At 35.4% G+C, this 13,513-nt stretch overlaps 1 protein-coding gene across 5 annotated transcripts in view; it reads right to left on the reverse strand.

Annotated features, from left to right (window-relative positions):
• SANBR (SANT and BTB domain regulator of CSR) overlaps positions 1 to 13,513 on the reverse strand; it is a 62,668-nt gene that overhangs the window by 22,086 nt on the left and 27,069 nt on the right. For all 5 annotated transcript variants that reach the window (XR_009248601.1, XM_058684000.1, XM_058684002.1 and 2 more), the window contains 5 exons: positions 13,260 to 13,318; positions 10,599 to 10,759; positions 5,814 to 5,900; positions 5,591 to 5,701; positions 2,956 to 3,079 (listed from right to left, as the gene is read on the reverse strand). Coding sequence is in view for 4 of the 5 variants with exons in the window: in XM_058684000.1 (XP_058539983.1) it covers positions 2,956 to 3,079; positions 5,591 to 5,701; positions 5,814 to 5,900; positions 10,599 to 10,759; positions 13,260 to 13,318 (542 nt within the window). In the remaining variant the exon portion in view is untranslated. The remainder of the gene's footprint in view (positions 1 to 2,955; positions 3,080 to 5,590; positions 5,702 to 5,813; positions 5,901 to 10,598; positions 10,760 to 13,259; positions 13,319 to 13,513) is intronic.

A 13,513-nucleotide genomic window follows, 5' to 3' on the forward strand; every position in this document is an offset into this window, starting at 1 on the left:
ATTCCTAGACATATTTTTTAAGATAAATATTTAGCACCAATATTAGTGAAAACTATGGAACAATTCTGAATCACTGGTCAAAAACTGACCAAGGTTTAATTATAAAATTAATAGTTTTCAGATGTGTTTTAAGTTCGTAAAATAATTTAAAGAAAATTTAAAAATTAACAATTTTAAGCACTGATGTTGAACCTAAAAGCAGTAAAAGATAGTCTATGATGAGGGAGCACGGGGCAAGCTGACAGCAAAGTACAGGCTAATAGCATACTCCCTCAAGGTGGGCCATGTATGATATCTCCTGGACACTTCCAAAAACAGGAAAGGAAAAAAAAACCCAAACCTCCAAATGGTTAAACTAATAAGAGTCTCCATCAGTTCACAAGAAAAAGGCAATCCCCTCAATAGCCTAAAGTCCAGGAACTCCCCTACTGTCTTAATGTTAATGCTTTGCTAGAGGGAAAAACAACCTTAGCTTGACAATAGTTAGGTCTCCAGTAAGTCTTTAGCATATGAAAGTCTCTTTGGAAACTTCTCTTTGACTTTACCTATCCCAAGTCCATGGTATATAACCAGCCATTCTACACAACTCCAATGCAGCTCTTCCTCCCCATGGGTCCTGTGCCTGTGCTTTAATAAAGTCACCTTTTTTGCACCAAAGACATCTTCAAGAATTCTTTCTTGACCATCAGCTCCAAGCCCCATGATCCCCACCATCACCCCAAAACTTCATCAGTCTATATTCAAAAGTCTTTGCTGTTAGTTCCCATTATGATTTTCAAATGGCTTTTAATTTAAAAATATGGAGTCTGATTAAAGCTATAGGGTGCACATACACAAAATATTTTGCATATGAACTATTTTATGGGTTTATAAACTCTCCGTAATATATATTTTTTAAGTGTTTATTTATTTTGAGAGAGAGAATACCAAGCAGGCTCCATCACAGCCCACAGCCTGACGCAGGGCTTGATCTAAAGACCCTGAGATTGCGACCTGAGCCAAAATCAAGAGTCGGACAGTTAACTGACTGAACCACCCAGGCACCCCTAATTGGATTTATTGAAGTGTAACATTCATATAGTAAAATTTATCCTTATACAGTAAACTTCATCCTTTTTATGAGGTGTGACAAATGCATTTAGTCACATAACTACCACCACAGTCAAAGCCTAAGCCACTTCCATCAGCCTAGAAACTCCCCTAGGCCCCTTCTGAGTTCCTTCTTCCACCCTAGCCTCACGCAACACTGATCTGTTTATTGTTTCTATAGTTTTGGCTCTTCCGGAATGTCATGTAACTAGAATCATACTGTATTTAGCTTTTTGAGTCTGGCTTCTTTTACTTAGAAAATGGATTTGAAATTTATGCACACTGTTTTATGTGTCAGTTTATTCCTTTTTAGTGATGTATAAATGCATCACGGTATGTTTATCCACCCACCCATGAAGGACTTTATAGTGTCCTACTTTGGGTCCATTATGAAAACAGCCACCATAATAAACATTTCCATACAGGTTTTCATGTGAACATAGGTTTTTATTTCTCTTGGGTAATTACCTAGAAGTAGGATTGCTGGATTGTGTGGCTAATGTAAGTTTAACATTTACCATGCGTAACAGTTTCCCAAAGTCCTTGAGTCCTTTTGCATTCCTACCAGCTATGTATGAGAGTTCTAGTTGCTCCACACCCTCACCAGCACTATTTACTGTCAGGCTGGTGTATGTAGTAGTCTTCCCTACAATGGAGTCTTCCCTACAATCAAGGCTATCAGGCTTCTAAAATCTAACTTATTTAGCATTTAGAACACAGAAACTGTGAGGGATTTTTTTCACTTTTTTATAGCATATTGAAGAGTGAGTTATAATATTTAGTATTTATTATGGGGGCGCCTGGTTGGCTCAGTTGGTTAAGCATCCAACTCTTGATTTTGGCTCAGGTCATGATATTGAGGATTCTCTCTTCCTCTTCCTCTGCCCCTCCCCCTTTTCTCATGCTGTCTCTTAAAAAAAATCCAATTAAAAAATTGTGGGGACTAGAGTTCACTGGGTGGAAACTTACACAGTTTGAAAAAACTCACTCTGATGGTTCTGATAAGCTGCTCTTCTTTCTATCTACCAAAAATCATTACTCAAGTGAGAGAGGAAAATTAGTGAGGAAAGGAGATATTAGGTATTTATAAAAAATTTTATGTAGAACACTCTAGATTTATACCTAACACTAATTAGGAATGACTGTGACCTATTAAAATCTATTTATTTTATAAAATTATTTATTACAGGTACCTTCATATAGTAAGCTTCTTGTGGTTTTATTACAGACTTCATTTATTTTTAAAAAATGAACAAAATCTTTAACCTTTTTGGGAACACAACTACAATAAGCTACAATAAGAAGAGCACATATCAATAGTACCATATCTACAAAGTGTTTCTGAATTTTTGAAGAAATTAATGGGCTAACAGAGAAAGTCTAGCTTAAAATAACTAAAGGTAGTAAGGATTTTGTTGGTTTTTTTCCCACTGAAAAAACAGATTGGGTCACTTAAAACCAAAAAATTAGGCAAGGTGTTGATTGTTTCAGCAATGAAAGTAAAAAGGAAGACAAAGATACACAGTAAGAGAGATGAAACCAGATGGAAGGAATGTTTAATAGTGTTACCGTTTTTGCCACTAGTTTCTTTAAAAAGATGTCAGATATTGTCGAAACACATCCAAACATACTAGTTAAACATCCTGTATTAAAAGAGCCTACTATGTGGGGTGCCTGGTTGGCTCAGTCAGTAGAGTATGCAATGCCTGATCCTGGGGTTGTGAATTCAAGCCCCATGTTGGATGTAGAGATTACTTACAAACAAAATCTTGAAAAAAAAAAAAAAACAAAAACAAAAAAAGGGAGAGCCCGCTATGAATGTTTACAGAACAAGATATTAAAAAGAAAAAAAAAAAAACACCTCACCTGATAACATCTTGAACAAGTTAGCCAGTTGACTGTTCCCCACAAGCGCCAATATACATCTCTCCAAGATTTTAATTCTTCAAAAAGACTATTCAAATACTCATGAACATCCCAAGTCTTATCCCTGGGGAACAGAGCCTCAATTATTATCTTATTTTACAAGCAAGTAATATAAACAATTTGTTTTCAGTACATGTTTTTAAATTTGTGGCTTATTTCTAATAACATTCCCCAAATGTTGGTTGTGGGATGGACTATACTAACAGTAGATAAAATTTCATTTGGAGTTTGTTTATTCTCTTTTTCTGTGGACACAAGAAAAAGATATAAAAGATTGAACGCCAAATTATTTTGCTAAACTATACAAATTATTTTGCTGAGCTATGTTAAATGTAGTTTGAGCAGACTAGCAGTTGAGACTTAGGCATATGTTGCTAAATAGAACCTTTATTCTAATTGTATATATTATAGAATAAGTTGTTATTAATTATTGGTGATTCTAAACATTTCATTAATATATTATTTATATTATTTTCAAAAGGAATTCTCCAATAATTCAATAATATAGTAATATATAATCAGGTCTTAGTAACATACATTTTTAAGTTATAAACTTAAAAAATAGCAAAGGCTTAAAACCCTATTGGCTATGTCCATATTAACTCATGTTCCTATTTTTTCCAAATCCCTTAATCTTTTGAACTTTTGCTATTTTTGTCCTTAGTTCAACAAATAACAAGATGTCATGATGTTACTACAAATTACATAGGCACATCTGTTTTAATTAAAGACAACTGAAAAAATATCAACAGCTAACTTGCACAGAAATGCTTTAAATAAATCAAAAATGGATGTTGAAGTCAGTATCAATTTTTTTCAAATAGTATTAATACTTACTGCTGTCAGAATGAAAGTGCTTTCCAAAAGGTGAAATCAAGTCTTAAGACAAAGAAGTATAACATCCTAGGTGCTTACAATAACTAATGAAGATTTCCCTGATTGTCATATGAAGACAAAAATGAAACATTTTAAACATGACTGTAAAGGGTGCCTGGCTGGCTCAGTTGGAAGTGCATGGAACTCTTCATCTCGGGGCCATGAGTTCAAGCCCTATGTTGGGTGTAGAAATTACTAAGAAAATAAACTTAAAAAAATAAAAATAAAATAAACATGACTATGCTATTAATACTAGGGTCATATGTGTTTATTTGTATTTGTTTTAATGTTTAAAATATGCAATTTAACATTTATAGTGAACAAAAGTGCTATACATTTTTATCATAGAAGAAAAAAACAAACAAAATTAAAAGCATCCATAATATTATCACTTAAAGGTAACACCACAGTTTACACTTTGGCGAAATGTTTCTAGTTTTATGAACTTTCTTCCCCCCACTTAATTCACGACTAACAACTTGCTACGTAAGTATACATTCTTTTAGAACATTATTCTCAAAGGTTGCACATTGAGAATGGATTAGAAATGTTACATATAGATATACTACTACATGGATATATTTTAATTCACTTAATCATTTGGATGTTTCCCTTTTTTTCTATTTAAACAATATAGCGATAAATGTTCTTGTTGAGTGCTTTCACAAATCTAACATTACCTCTTTGGAGAAATTCCTAGCAGGAAGATATTTTTAGAAAATACATACATTTCAGAATTTTTGCTTTTCTGAGATATTATACCAATTTGCAACACTCTCCCCCCAACTGATAATAAAAACTAGTTTTGAACCTAAAGGGGAATAAGAAAAGACTACGTAACTAATGAAATACTGACAAAGTATGAAGAATAAATAGATTATGGAAAATTCAATTTTAAAGACAATTTCCTCATTCACCAAAATTTACCTGAAAGTAAATTTGGTTCTCTGTCAAATTCAATATAACATTTGCATAAATAAAATCTGTTAGGGAAATAATTTTTAATGGCAGTGACCAGAATATCTTTCAAGATTAATGTGGAATAATTTTTACTATTTTAAAGTTTAAAAAATCATGAAATTTACTTAGTAAATAAAACTTTTGCAAAACTTTGTTTTGAAAGTAGCATCTTTTTTTAAATTTTTAAAAAATGTTTATGTATTTTTGTCGTTGTTGTTAACGTTTACTCACTTTTTGAGAGACAGAGCGTGAACGGGGGAGGGGCAGACAGAGAGGGAGACACAGAATCGGAAGCAGGCTCCAGGCTCTGAGCCGTCAGCACAGAGCCCGACATGGGGCTCCAACTCATGAACTGTGAGATCATGACCTGAGTTGAAGTCGGACACTGAACCGACTGAGCCACCCAGGCGCCCCAAATGTTTATGTATTTTTGATAGACAGAGACAGGCAAGCAGAGGAGGGGCAGAGAGACACAATTCGAAGCAGGATCCAGGCTCTGAGCTGTCAGCACAGAGCCCAACGTGAGGTTCAAATTCACGAATCGTGAGATCATGACCTGAGCCAAAGTTGGATGCTTAACCAACTGAGCCACGAAAGCACCCCGAAAGTAGCATCTTTCTAACTCAAAGTTGGATTACATTCAGAGAAAAATGTTATCCTATGCCTTATAATACTAGTTATGTTTTTAGACAAACACTAGTAATTCACATTTAAAAGCTGTATTTTATTGTTACTGCACCTTATGTGAATGTAGATAATATTTCCATGTTGATCCACATTGATTTTTCCAGGAATGCAAGGAATTCTTCTTTCTGTTTCTTTTGTTAAAAGTTTCTTACACAAACAGCATCTATAACACAAAGAACATACAAAAATATCCAAGGAGAAAAATTTTAAATGTAGTAAAATTAAAGAATTTAGCTGCACTGTACAGAATATCAAAGAAAAATACATCACCATACCTGTATAATGTCGCTGCATTATTACGAGAATCTGGGTTCAAGTACTCAGGATCAAAAAGTCTTTCAATCTTCTTACAAAAAAGTTTACTATTAACAACAAATGATGGACAAATTAATTTTCTATGTTTACATTATGAAAATTACTTGATAGTGATGAAAATAAATACTGATCTACCTGCATATGTAGAAAATAAAATTAATAAATCCTTAGAGAGCCACTCTGGGGATTTACGATATATTTATAGTGTTCTAAGTAAATAAACCTATTAATGAGAACTGCTTAATTAAGAATGTATTTTCAGGGGCGCCTGAGTGGCTCAACTGGTTAAATGTCTGACTTCAGCTTAGGTCATGATCTCACACTTCGTGGGTTTGAGTTCTGGGTTGGGCTCTGCGCTGACAGCTCTGTGTTTCCTCCTCTCTCTGTCCCTCCCCCACTTTTGCGCACTCTCTCTCTCAAAAATAAATACACATAAAAAAAAAAGAATGTATTTTCACAAGAATATTTGGTAAAAATATTCAAGATTGAGGAACTTGAAAACTTAAGAATCCTGGGTCTACCTATAATAACTTGGCATATTTGAACGTTGTTTTTTCATCTATAAAATGGGGTTAATATGGGGTGCCTGGGTGGCTCAGGTTAAGTGTCCAACTTCAGCTCAGGTCATGATCTCGTGGTTTGTGAGTTCAAGCCCTGTATCAGGCTCTGTGCTGATAGCTCAGAGCCTGGAGCCTGCTTTGGATTCTGCATCTCCCTCTCTCCCTCACTCTCCCTCCCTCCCCCACTCACACTCTGTCTTTCTCTCTCTCTCAAAAATAAATAAAGATTAAAAAAAAATAAAATAAAATGGGATTAATAATCCCAAATTCACAAGGTTTTATGAGGGTTAAATGAATAGTGTTTTTAAAGAGTGCCAGATATAGCATTAAGCAATTGATATATATTAACAAAAACTTATTGATTATACATACTATGAGCAAACTTTAAGTCTTATGTCATTAATTTGAAGTGTATGTCTTGAGGCTAGGTCTGGATTTAGGATATTAATTCCATTTTTAAGTATTTAGCTCTCAGATAATTGCCCTCTGTCTCATCTCCCCTAAGGACTAAACTTTTGTATAATCCCCTGCATTAGCAATTTCCCCCTCTGGAATGAATCATTTTGATTAGCATATAAACATTATCTAGTATCTACCTTAAAAAAAAATCGTCTCCTGGGCCTACCTATCCCTAATGGCTAACTGCTAAAATTTTTAGCATTCATTTAGAGCAAAACATTGGGAAAAAAGTTTGTCTAAATCTAATTGGTCACATTTCTGTCCTCATTTTACTCTACATGGTAGCTGCACTCTACACATTTGATCACTTAATCACTTCCCCACTTCTTTTTTTTTAAGATTTTATTTTTAAGTAATCTCTGTACCCAGTGTAGGGCTTGAACTCACAACCCTGAGATCAAGAGTTGCATGCTCTATTGACTGAGCCACCCAGCGCCCCAATCACTTCCCCACTTTTGAAACTATCTTTCCTTTTATCTTCCCTTTGACTCACTGGCTCCTCCTTCTCAGGCCACTAAATGGCCACTCCTCTGTTGAACCTCTAAATATTGGACAGTCTTTATCAATATTCTCTTGCTAACAATTGGAAAATTAAATAAATAAATAGCATTTAAAATAGCACCAAAAATTTTTTACCTAGGAATTAAAAAAAAAAAAAGAAAGAAAGAAAAATATCTCTACACTGAAAACTATAAAACGTTGCTAAGATAAATGGAGGGTTATACCATGTTCATGGACTGAAAGCGCCAGTACAATTGAGATCTCAAATCTTTTCAAATATAATCAATGTTAACATCAAACTCCAGCAAGTGTGTGTGTGTGTGTGTGTGTGTGTGTGTGTGTGTGTCTATGAGAGAGAGACAGAAAGAGAAAATGAGCAGGCTGATTCCATATAAATTATGCAAAAATGGAAAGGACTTAACATGGCCAAAATGGCAATCTTGAAAAAAGGCTAAGCTGGAGAATTTAGATTACTACATACCAGAAAATATTATAAAGCCACTGTAATTAAGGCAGTGGGCTACTGATACCAATACAGACAAAAAAATCAATGAGACTAGACAGCTACATGCAAAGTAATGAAATCGGATCACTTTCTCACACCATACACAAAAAAAACCCCTCAAAACAGATTAAAAACCTAAGCAAGAGACTTGACACCATAAAACTCATAGAAGAAAACACAGTCAATTTCTTTGACATTGACCTTTCCAACTTTTTCTAGATATGTCTCCTTAGGCAAGGAAAACAAAAGCAAAAATAAACTATCGTGACTACACCAAAATAAAAAACTTTTGCATGGCAAAGGAGATCATCAACAAAACAAAAAGGCAACCTATTGAATGGGAGAAGATATTTGAAATAATACATCCAATAAGAGGTTAATATCCAAAATATATAAAAAACTTATACAACTTAACACCCCAAAAAACAATCCAATTAAAAAATGATTGGGGGCGCCTGGGTGGCGCAGTCGGTTAAGCATCCGACTTCAGCCAGGTCACGATCTCGCGGTCCGTGAGTTCGAGCCCCGCGTCAGGCTCTGGGCTGATGGCTCAGAGCCTGGAGCCTGTTTCCGATTCTGTGTCTCCCTCTCTCTCTGCCCCTCCCCCGTTCATGCTATGTCTCTCTCTGTCCCAAAAATAAATAAAAAAAAAACGTTGAAAAAAAAAAAAAAATGATTGGAAAAGTAAATAGACACTTTCCCAAAGAAGACATACACATGGCCAACAGACATGAAAAGATGTCAACATCATTAATCATGAGGGGGAAATGTGAATCCAAACCAAAATGAGATATCATCTTACATGTGTCAGAATGGTTAGAATAAAAAGACAAGAAATAACAAGTGATGGCAAGGATGTGGAGAAAAAGGAACCCTTGTGCACTGTTGATGGGAATGTAACTTGGTGCAACCACTATGGAAAACAGAAGGGAGTTCCTCAAAAGACTGAAAACAGAACTACCATATGATCCAGTAATTCCAATACTGGGTATTTACTTGAAGAAAAAAAAAACACTAATTTGAAAACATATATGCACCTGTATATTTATTATAGTATTATTTACAATAGCCAACATATGGAAGCAATCCAAGTGTGCATCGATATATGAATGGATAAAAAAGATATGGTATACGTGTATATACAGTGGAATATTACTTGGCCATAAAAAGGATGAGATCTTGCCATTTGTGACAACAAGGATGGACCTAGAGGGTATAATGCTAAGTGAAATAAGTCAGAGAAAAATCCCATATGATTTCACTTATATGTGGAATCTAAAGAACAAATGAATAAATGAACAAACAAAAAGCAGAATCAGACCTATAAATGCAAAAAACAAACTGCTGGAGGGGAGGGAGGTAAGGGAATGGACAAAAGGGGTGAAGGAGAGGGTGAAATACAGGCTTCCAGTTACAAAATGAGTAAGTCATAGGATTGTATTGGCATTGTAAGGTGACAGATGGTAGCTATGTTCATGGTAAGCACAGCTTAATGCATAGAGTTTTTAAATCACTATGTTATAACCTGAAACTAATGTAACATTATGTGTCAACTGTATTTCAATTTTAAAAAAAAGAAGAGATCAACAGAACAAAATGGAGAGTTTGGAAACACATGGTGCCACTGCAATTCAGTGGAGAAAGAATGGTCTTGCTAAGAAACCTCACCCAGTTCCATGGTTTCAAATCTATCTACTCTTGTATTTCTATTTTAAGCTCTGATCTCTGACCTAAGCTTCAAACTTATATATCCACCTACCTCTGCTATTTTGCCTGGATGTCCAAAAAGTGTATTAAATATATTAAATAATCTCAATAAGATCCAAATCCACCTCTTGAACCCCTTACCTCAATCTCTCCTCTATTAATGGTATTACCATCTACTTAGTTGCTCAACCTTAAACCTCAACCTAGTAATTATCCTAGGATACACTCTTTTCCCACATTATTCCATTTGCAATCTGTCAATATTTCTAATAATACACTCTGCATCCATCTACTTCTTTCCAGCTCCACTGCTCCTACTCTAGTCCAAACTCTCTCATCTCTCACCAGATTATCACACTAGCCTCTCCTCATCAGTCTCCTTATTTCTCACATCCGTATAGTCTATTCTCCACAGAGCAACAGGATGGTCTCTTCAAAAACAGATCATGCCACTCCTCTGTTCCCATTCACATTTAGAATAAAGTATACTCTCTTTGCTGTGACTCAAACAGCACCTAAATTGCCGACCTTATCCCATACTACTCTTCCGCTTTATAATAAAGCCAGTTTTAATCATTTTGAACATAATTCACTAACACGATATGCTCATATGTACATTGTAAAAAATAAGTACTAATTTTTATCTAGAGTCATTGGCTCTGGATAAATTTTACTTCATTTAAAATAAAATAGAGGGTCAACTGGGTGGCTCAGTCAAGCAGCTGACTCCTGATTTTGGCTCAGGTCATGATCTCGCAGTTCATGGGACTGAGCCCCACGTTGGACTCCACGCTGACAGTGTAAAGCCTACTTGGGATTCTCTCTTTCCCCCTCTCTCTGCCCCTCCCCTGCTCATGCTCTCTCTCTTCTTCTCTCAAAATAAATGAATAAACTTAAAAAAAATAGAAATATTTCTAAATATATTCTAAAAATAGAATATTTCACTAAAATGAAATAGAAATATATTTCTTCTAACAGGAACATTAGGTTAAAAATTAAATTAAAAAAATTACCTCCTAAACTTGTCTTTCTTGTCCTTTAAATCATCAACTTCATTATGTGTGAACAGGTCAGCTATACGTGTGAGAAGATTTGCATTAATACAGTTCATGTTGCATGGGGTAGCAACTATGGCATTCATATTCTTGTGGCAATACTGAATACATTGCTCAACCTGAAAAATAGAAAATGAATGTTGAAAAGAGTAGCATGAAGGACAATGTCATTTCAATACCTTTCAAAGATAAAATTCATTAAAAGCTCGATCCATGGATTACTAGGCACTAACTGCATTCAGGTTAATCTATACTGGGCTAATCTATACTGTTCCAAAGTGAGCCAGCAGGCCATAGTTGTACAAACCCATACAAAGCTAGAAAAATAATCTTCAATTTTCCTGGCACACTTTAAACAATGATGCAATGAGCATCTTTCATGATTGTGGCAGGTATGTATCTTAGTCCACAAACTCAAGTATACAAGATATGTAATTTCCTAAAACTAGACTTAGTGGCAATTTTAAGCCTCTACTTCTCTGAGTGGCAGAAATATAGTCACTTCAGGGTTTTCTCAGTTGTGTTGTGCTTGCTTTCTGACTTTCTTCCCCTTTCTCCAACCTGAGGTATATTTATTTACTTTTTGAGGTGGCTTTGGGGTTTGGGGAAAAGTAGCTCTGGCTAATCATGTATTCTTCCAAATATTTTGTTATGGGAAAAAAAAATATGCTTTAGGGCTTAGATTTCAAAACTCAAACATTAAGGATTCTTTCCATCTCTGTTTTTCTATAACCCTTCCCTGGAACAATTAATACCAGCAACTAAATAGGGAGCAACTAAAGAATAGAAAGAATACAGAGAACTAAGCAAAACCTTAAACACTCAAATAAACAAACTTCAGGGTGGCTCAGTCGGTTGAGCGACCGACTTTGGCTCAGGTCATGATCTCACGGTCTGTGAATTAGAGCCCCGCGTCGGTCTCTGTGCTGACAGCTCAGAGCCTGGAGCCTGCTTCAGATTCTGTGTCTCCCTCTCTCTCTGCCCCTCCCCCGCTCATGCTCTGTCTCTGTCTCAGAAATGAATAAACATAAAAAAAAATTTTTAAACAAACTTCACATCTGTTAATATAGCAAAGGAGTACTCTGCCCTAACACAAACATATATAAACATGTGAATGATTAAGAAATTGATTAAATAAAAAGAAACAAATACATTTAAAAAACTTTTTTTTAACATTTATTCATTTTTGAGAGTGAGACAGACAGAGCATGAGCAGGGGAGGGGCAGAGAGAGAGGGAGACACAGAATCCGAAGCAGGCTCCAGGCTCCCGAGCTGACAGCACAGGGCCTGACGTGGGGCTCGAACTCATGGACTATGAGATCATGACCTGAGTTGAAATCGGCCGCTTAACCAACTGAGCCACCCAGGCGCCCCAAGAAACAAACGTATTTAATGTTAGAGCCTGATACGTATTTGTATATACTGTGCTTTTCTGTTTTATCAACTACTCCTTAACAACAGACATTAGCATTGGGTTTATACATATACAATTATATTAGTATTTGGGTATTTGTTTTTAATTCATTGATTTATGAATGAAAGACACAAATAACCAAACATGCTTAAAGAAATTACTTAAATAATGAACAAATATATTCAAATTAATTTTCATTTAATTTGGTTTTAGAGCAAAATCCACCTTGGAGTAAAGCTAATTCTGCTTAGTTTCATCTAATACACCAGTAAGCTATTCCTTGAAGATATATTGTTTGCTGTATAGGCGTAATATACAAATGATACATACTAGTTTAACCCCTTCCCAACAGAACAAGAGCAGTTTATTCTAATGGAATTGTAGGTAAGAAGAGTTAGGAATCCCTAGGAAAAGAAAGATGAGACAAAGCTTTCCTGACACAAGAGAAGTCATTTTAGGCCCCCAGATATTTTCTGTGATCTGTGCCCCACTTGCCCAAGCACCACTTCTTACAGAAGTGCCTTTAGGAGGTGTCAGAATTACAAAGAAATACAAAGACCTTAACAGTTAAGAATTTTAAGAGAACAAAGGGAACACAAAAACTAACAGTCTCCACCAGGCCTGGAAATAGCCTGACCAAAGTAGTGGTAAAAACTCTCATCGCTGTTTCCAAAGTAAGCAAGGCCCTGCACTCCTCACCCAAGATAACAAACCCAAGACCTCATCCAGTTTAAACCCATAGAACCTTGCCCTCTTCCAGTTACCTCTGTTTCATTATAAAATTGAAGTTTCCATCCTAGGTGGAGCACAAGCTTCATTAACATAGCACAGGATGCCTGTGCTACGTCATACCTTTACTTGGTATGACAGAGCTCCCCTTTATGAATGTTCATCCTAAACCCTAAATAAAAGAAAATGCTCACCCCTCCTTGGCAAGTCAAAGCTCTGGAAGTTATTCCCCATGATCTCCTTATTTGCTGCAAATAGTTTCCTTTGTGTGACAAGTCTACCTGATGCAGGCTCTTAGCTGTAACTCACCATGAAGCAAATTCCTATTAGTTCAGTTACAGAATCACACTCTTGAATTAACAACTACTTAAGTAAGATGTCTTAGAAATTTCTAGGCACTTGAAGGAAAAATCAAGTTGTATGTTAAATTAAGCATAGGTGAATAAAAGAACTTGGATCTTTTATTAATACTTACCAATGAATCCATTTTCAAAAACTCTGAAGAAATAAGAATTGAAATGACATTTCCTGGCTCTAAAAAGAAAGAAAAAAATTTAATTCTCCTTCTGATTTGTACCTCAATCTCCTCAGGACAAGGTCCTTCTCACCTTAAAAGAGGATGTTACATTGTAAGAGCAGTTTATTATAACATTACTACGTCATATGGCTTAGATACACGAAAGAAAGAAAATGCAATGTTAAAATATGGGGTACAGAGAAAGCACATAG

Source organism: Neofelis nebulosa, chromosome 9 (assembly GCF_028018385.1).
Source record: "Neofelis nebulosa isolate mNeoNeb1 chromosome 9, mNeoNeb1.pri, whole genome shotgun sequence".
Lineage (NCBI taxonomy): Eukaryota > Metazoa > Chordata > Mammalia > Carnivora > Felidae > Neofelis > Neofelis nebulosa.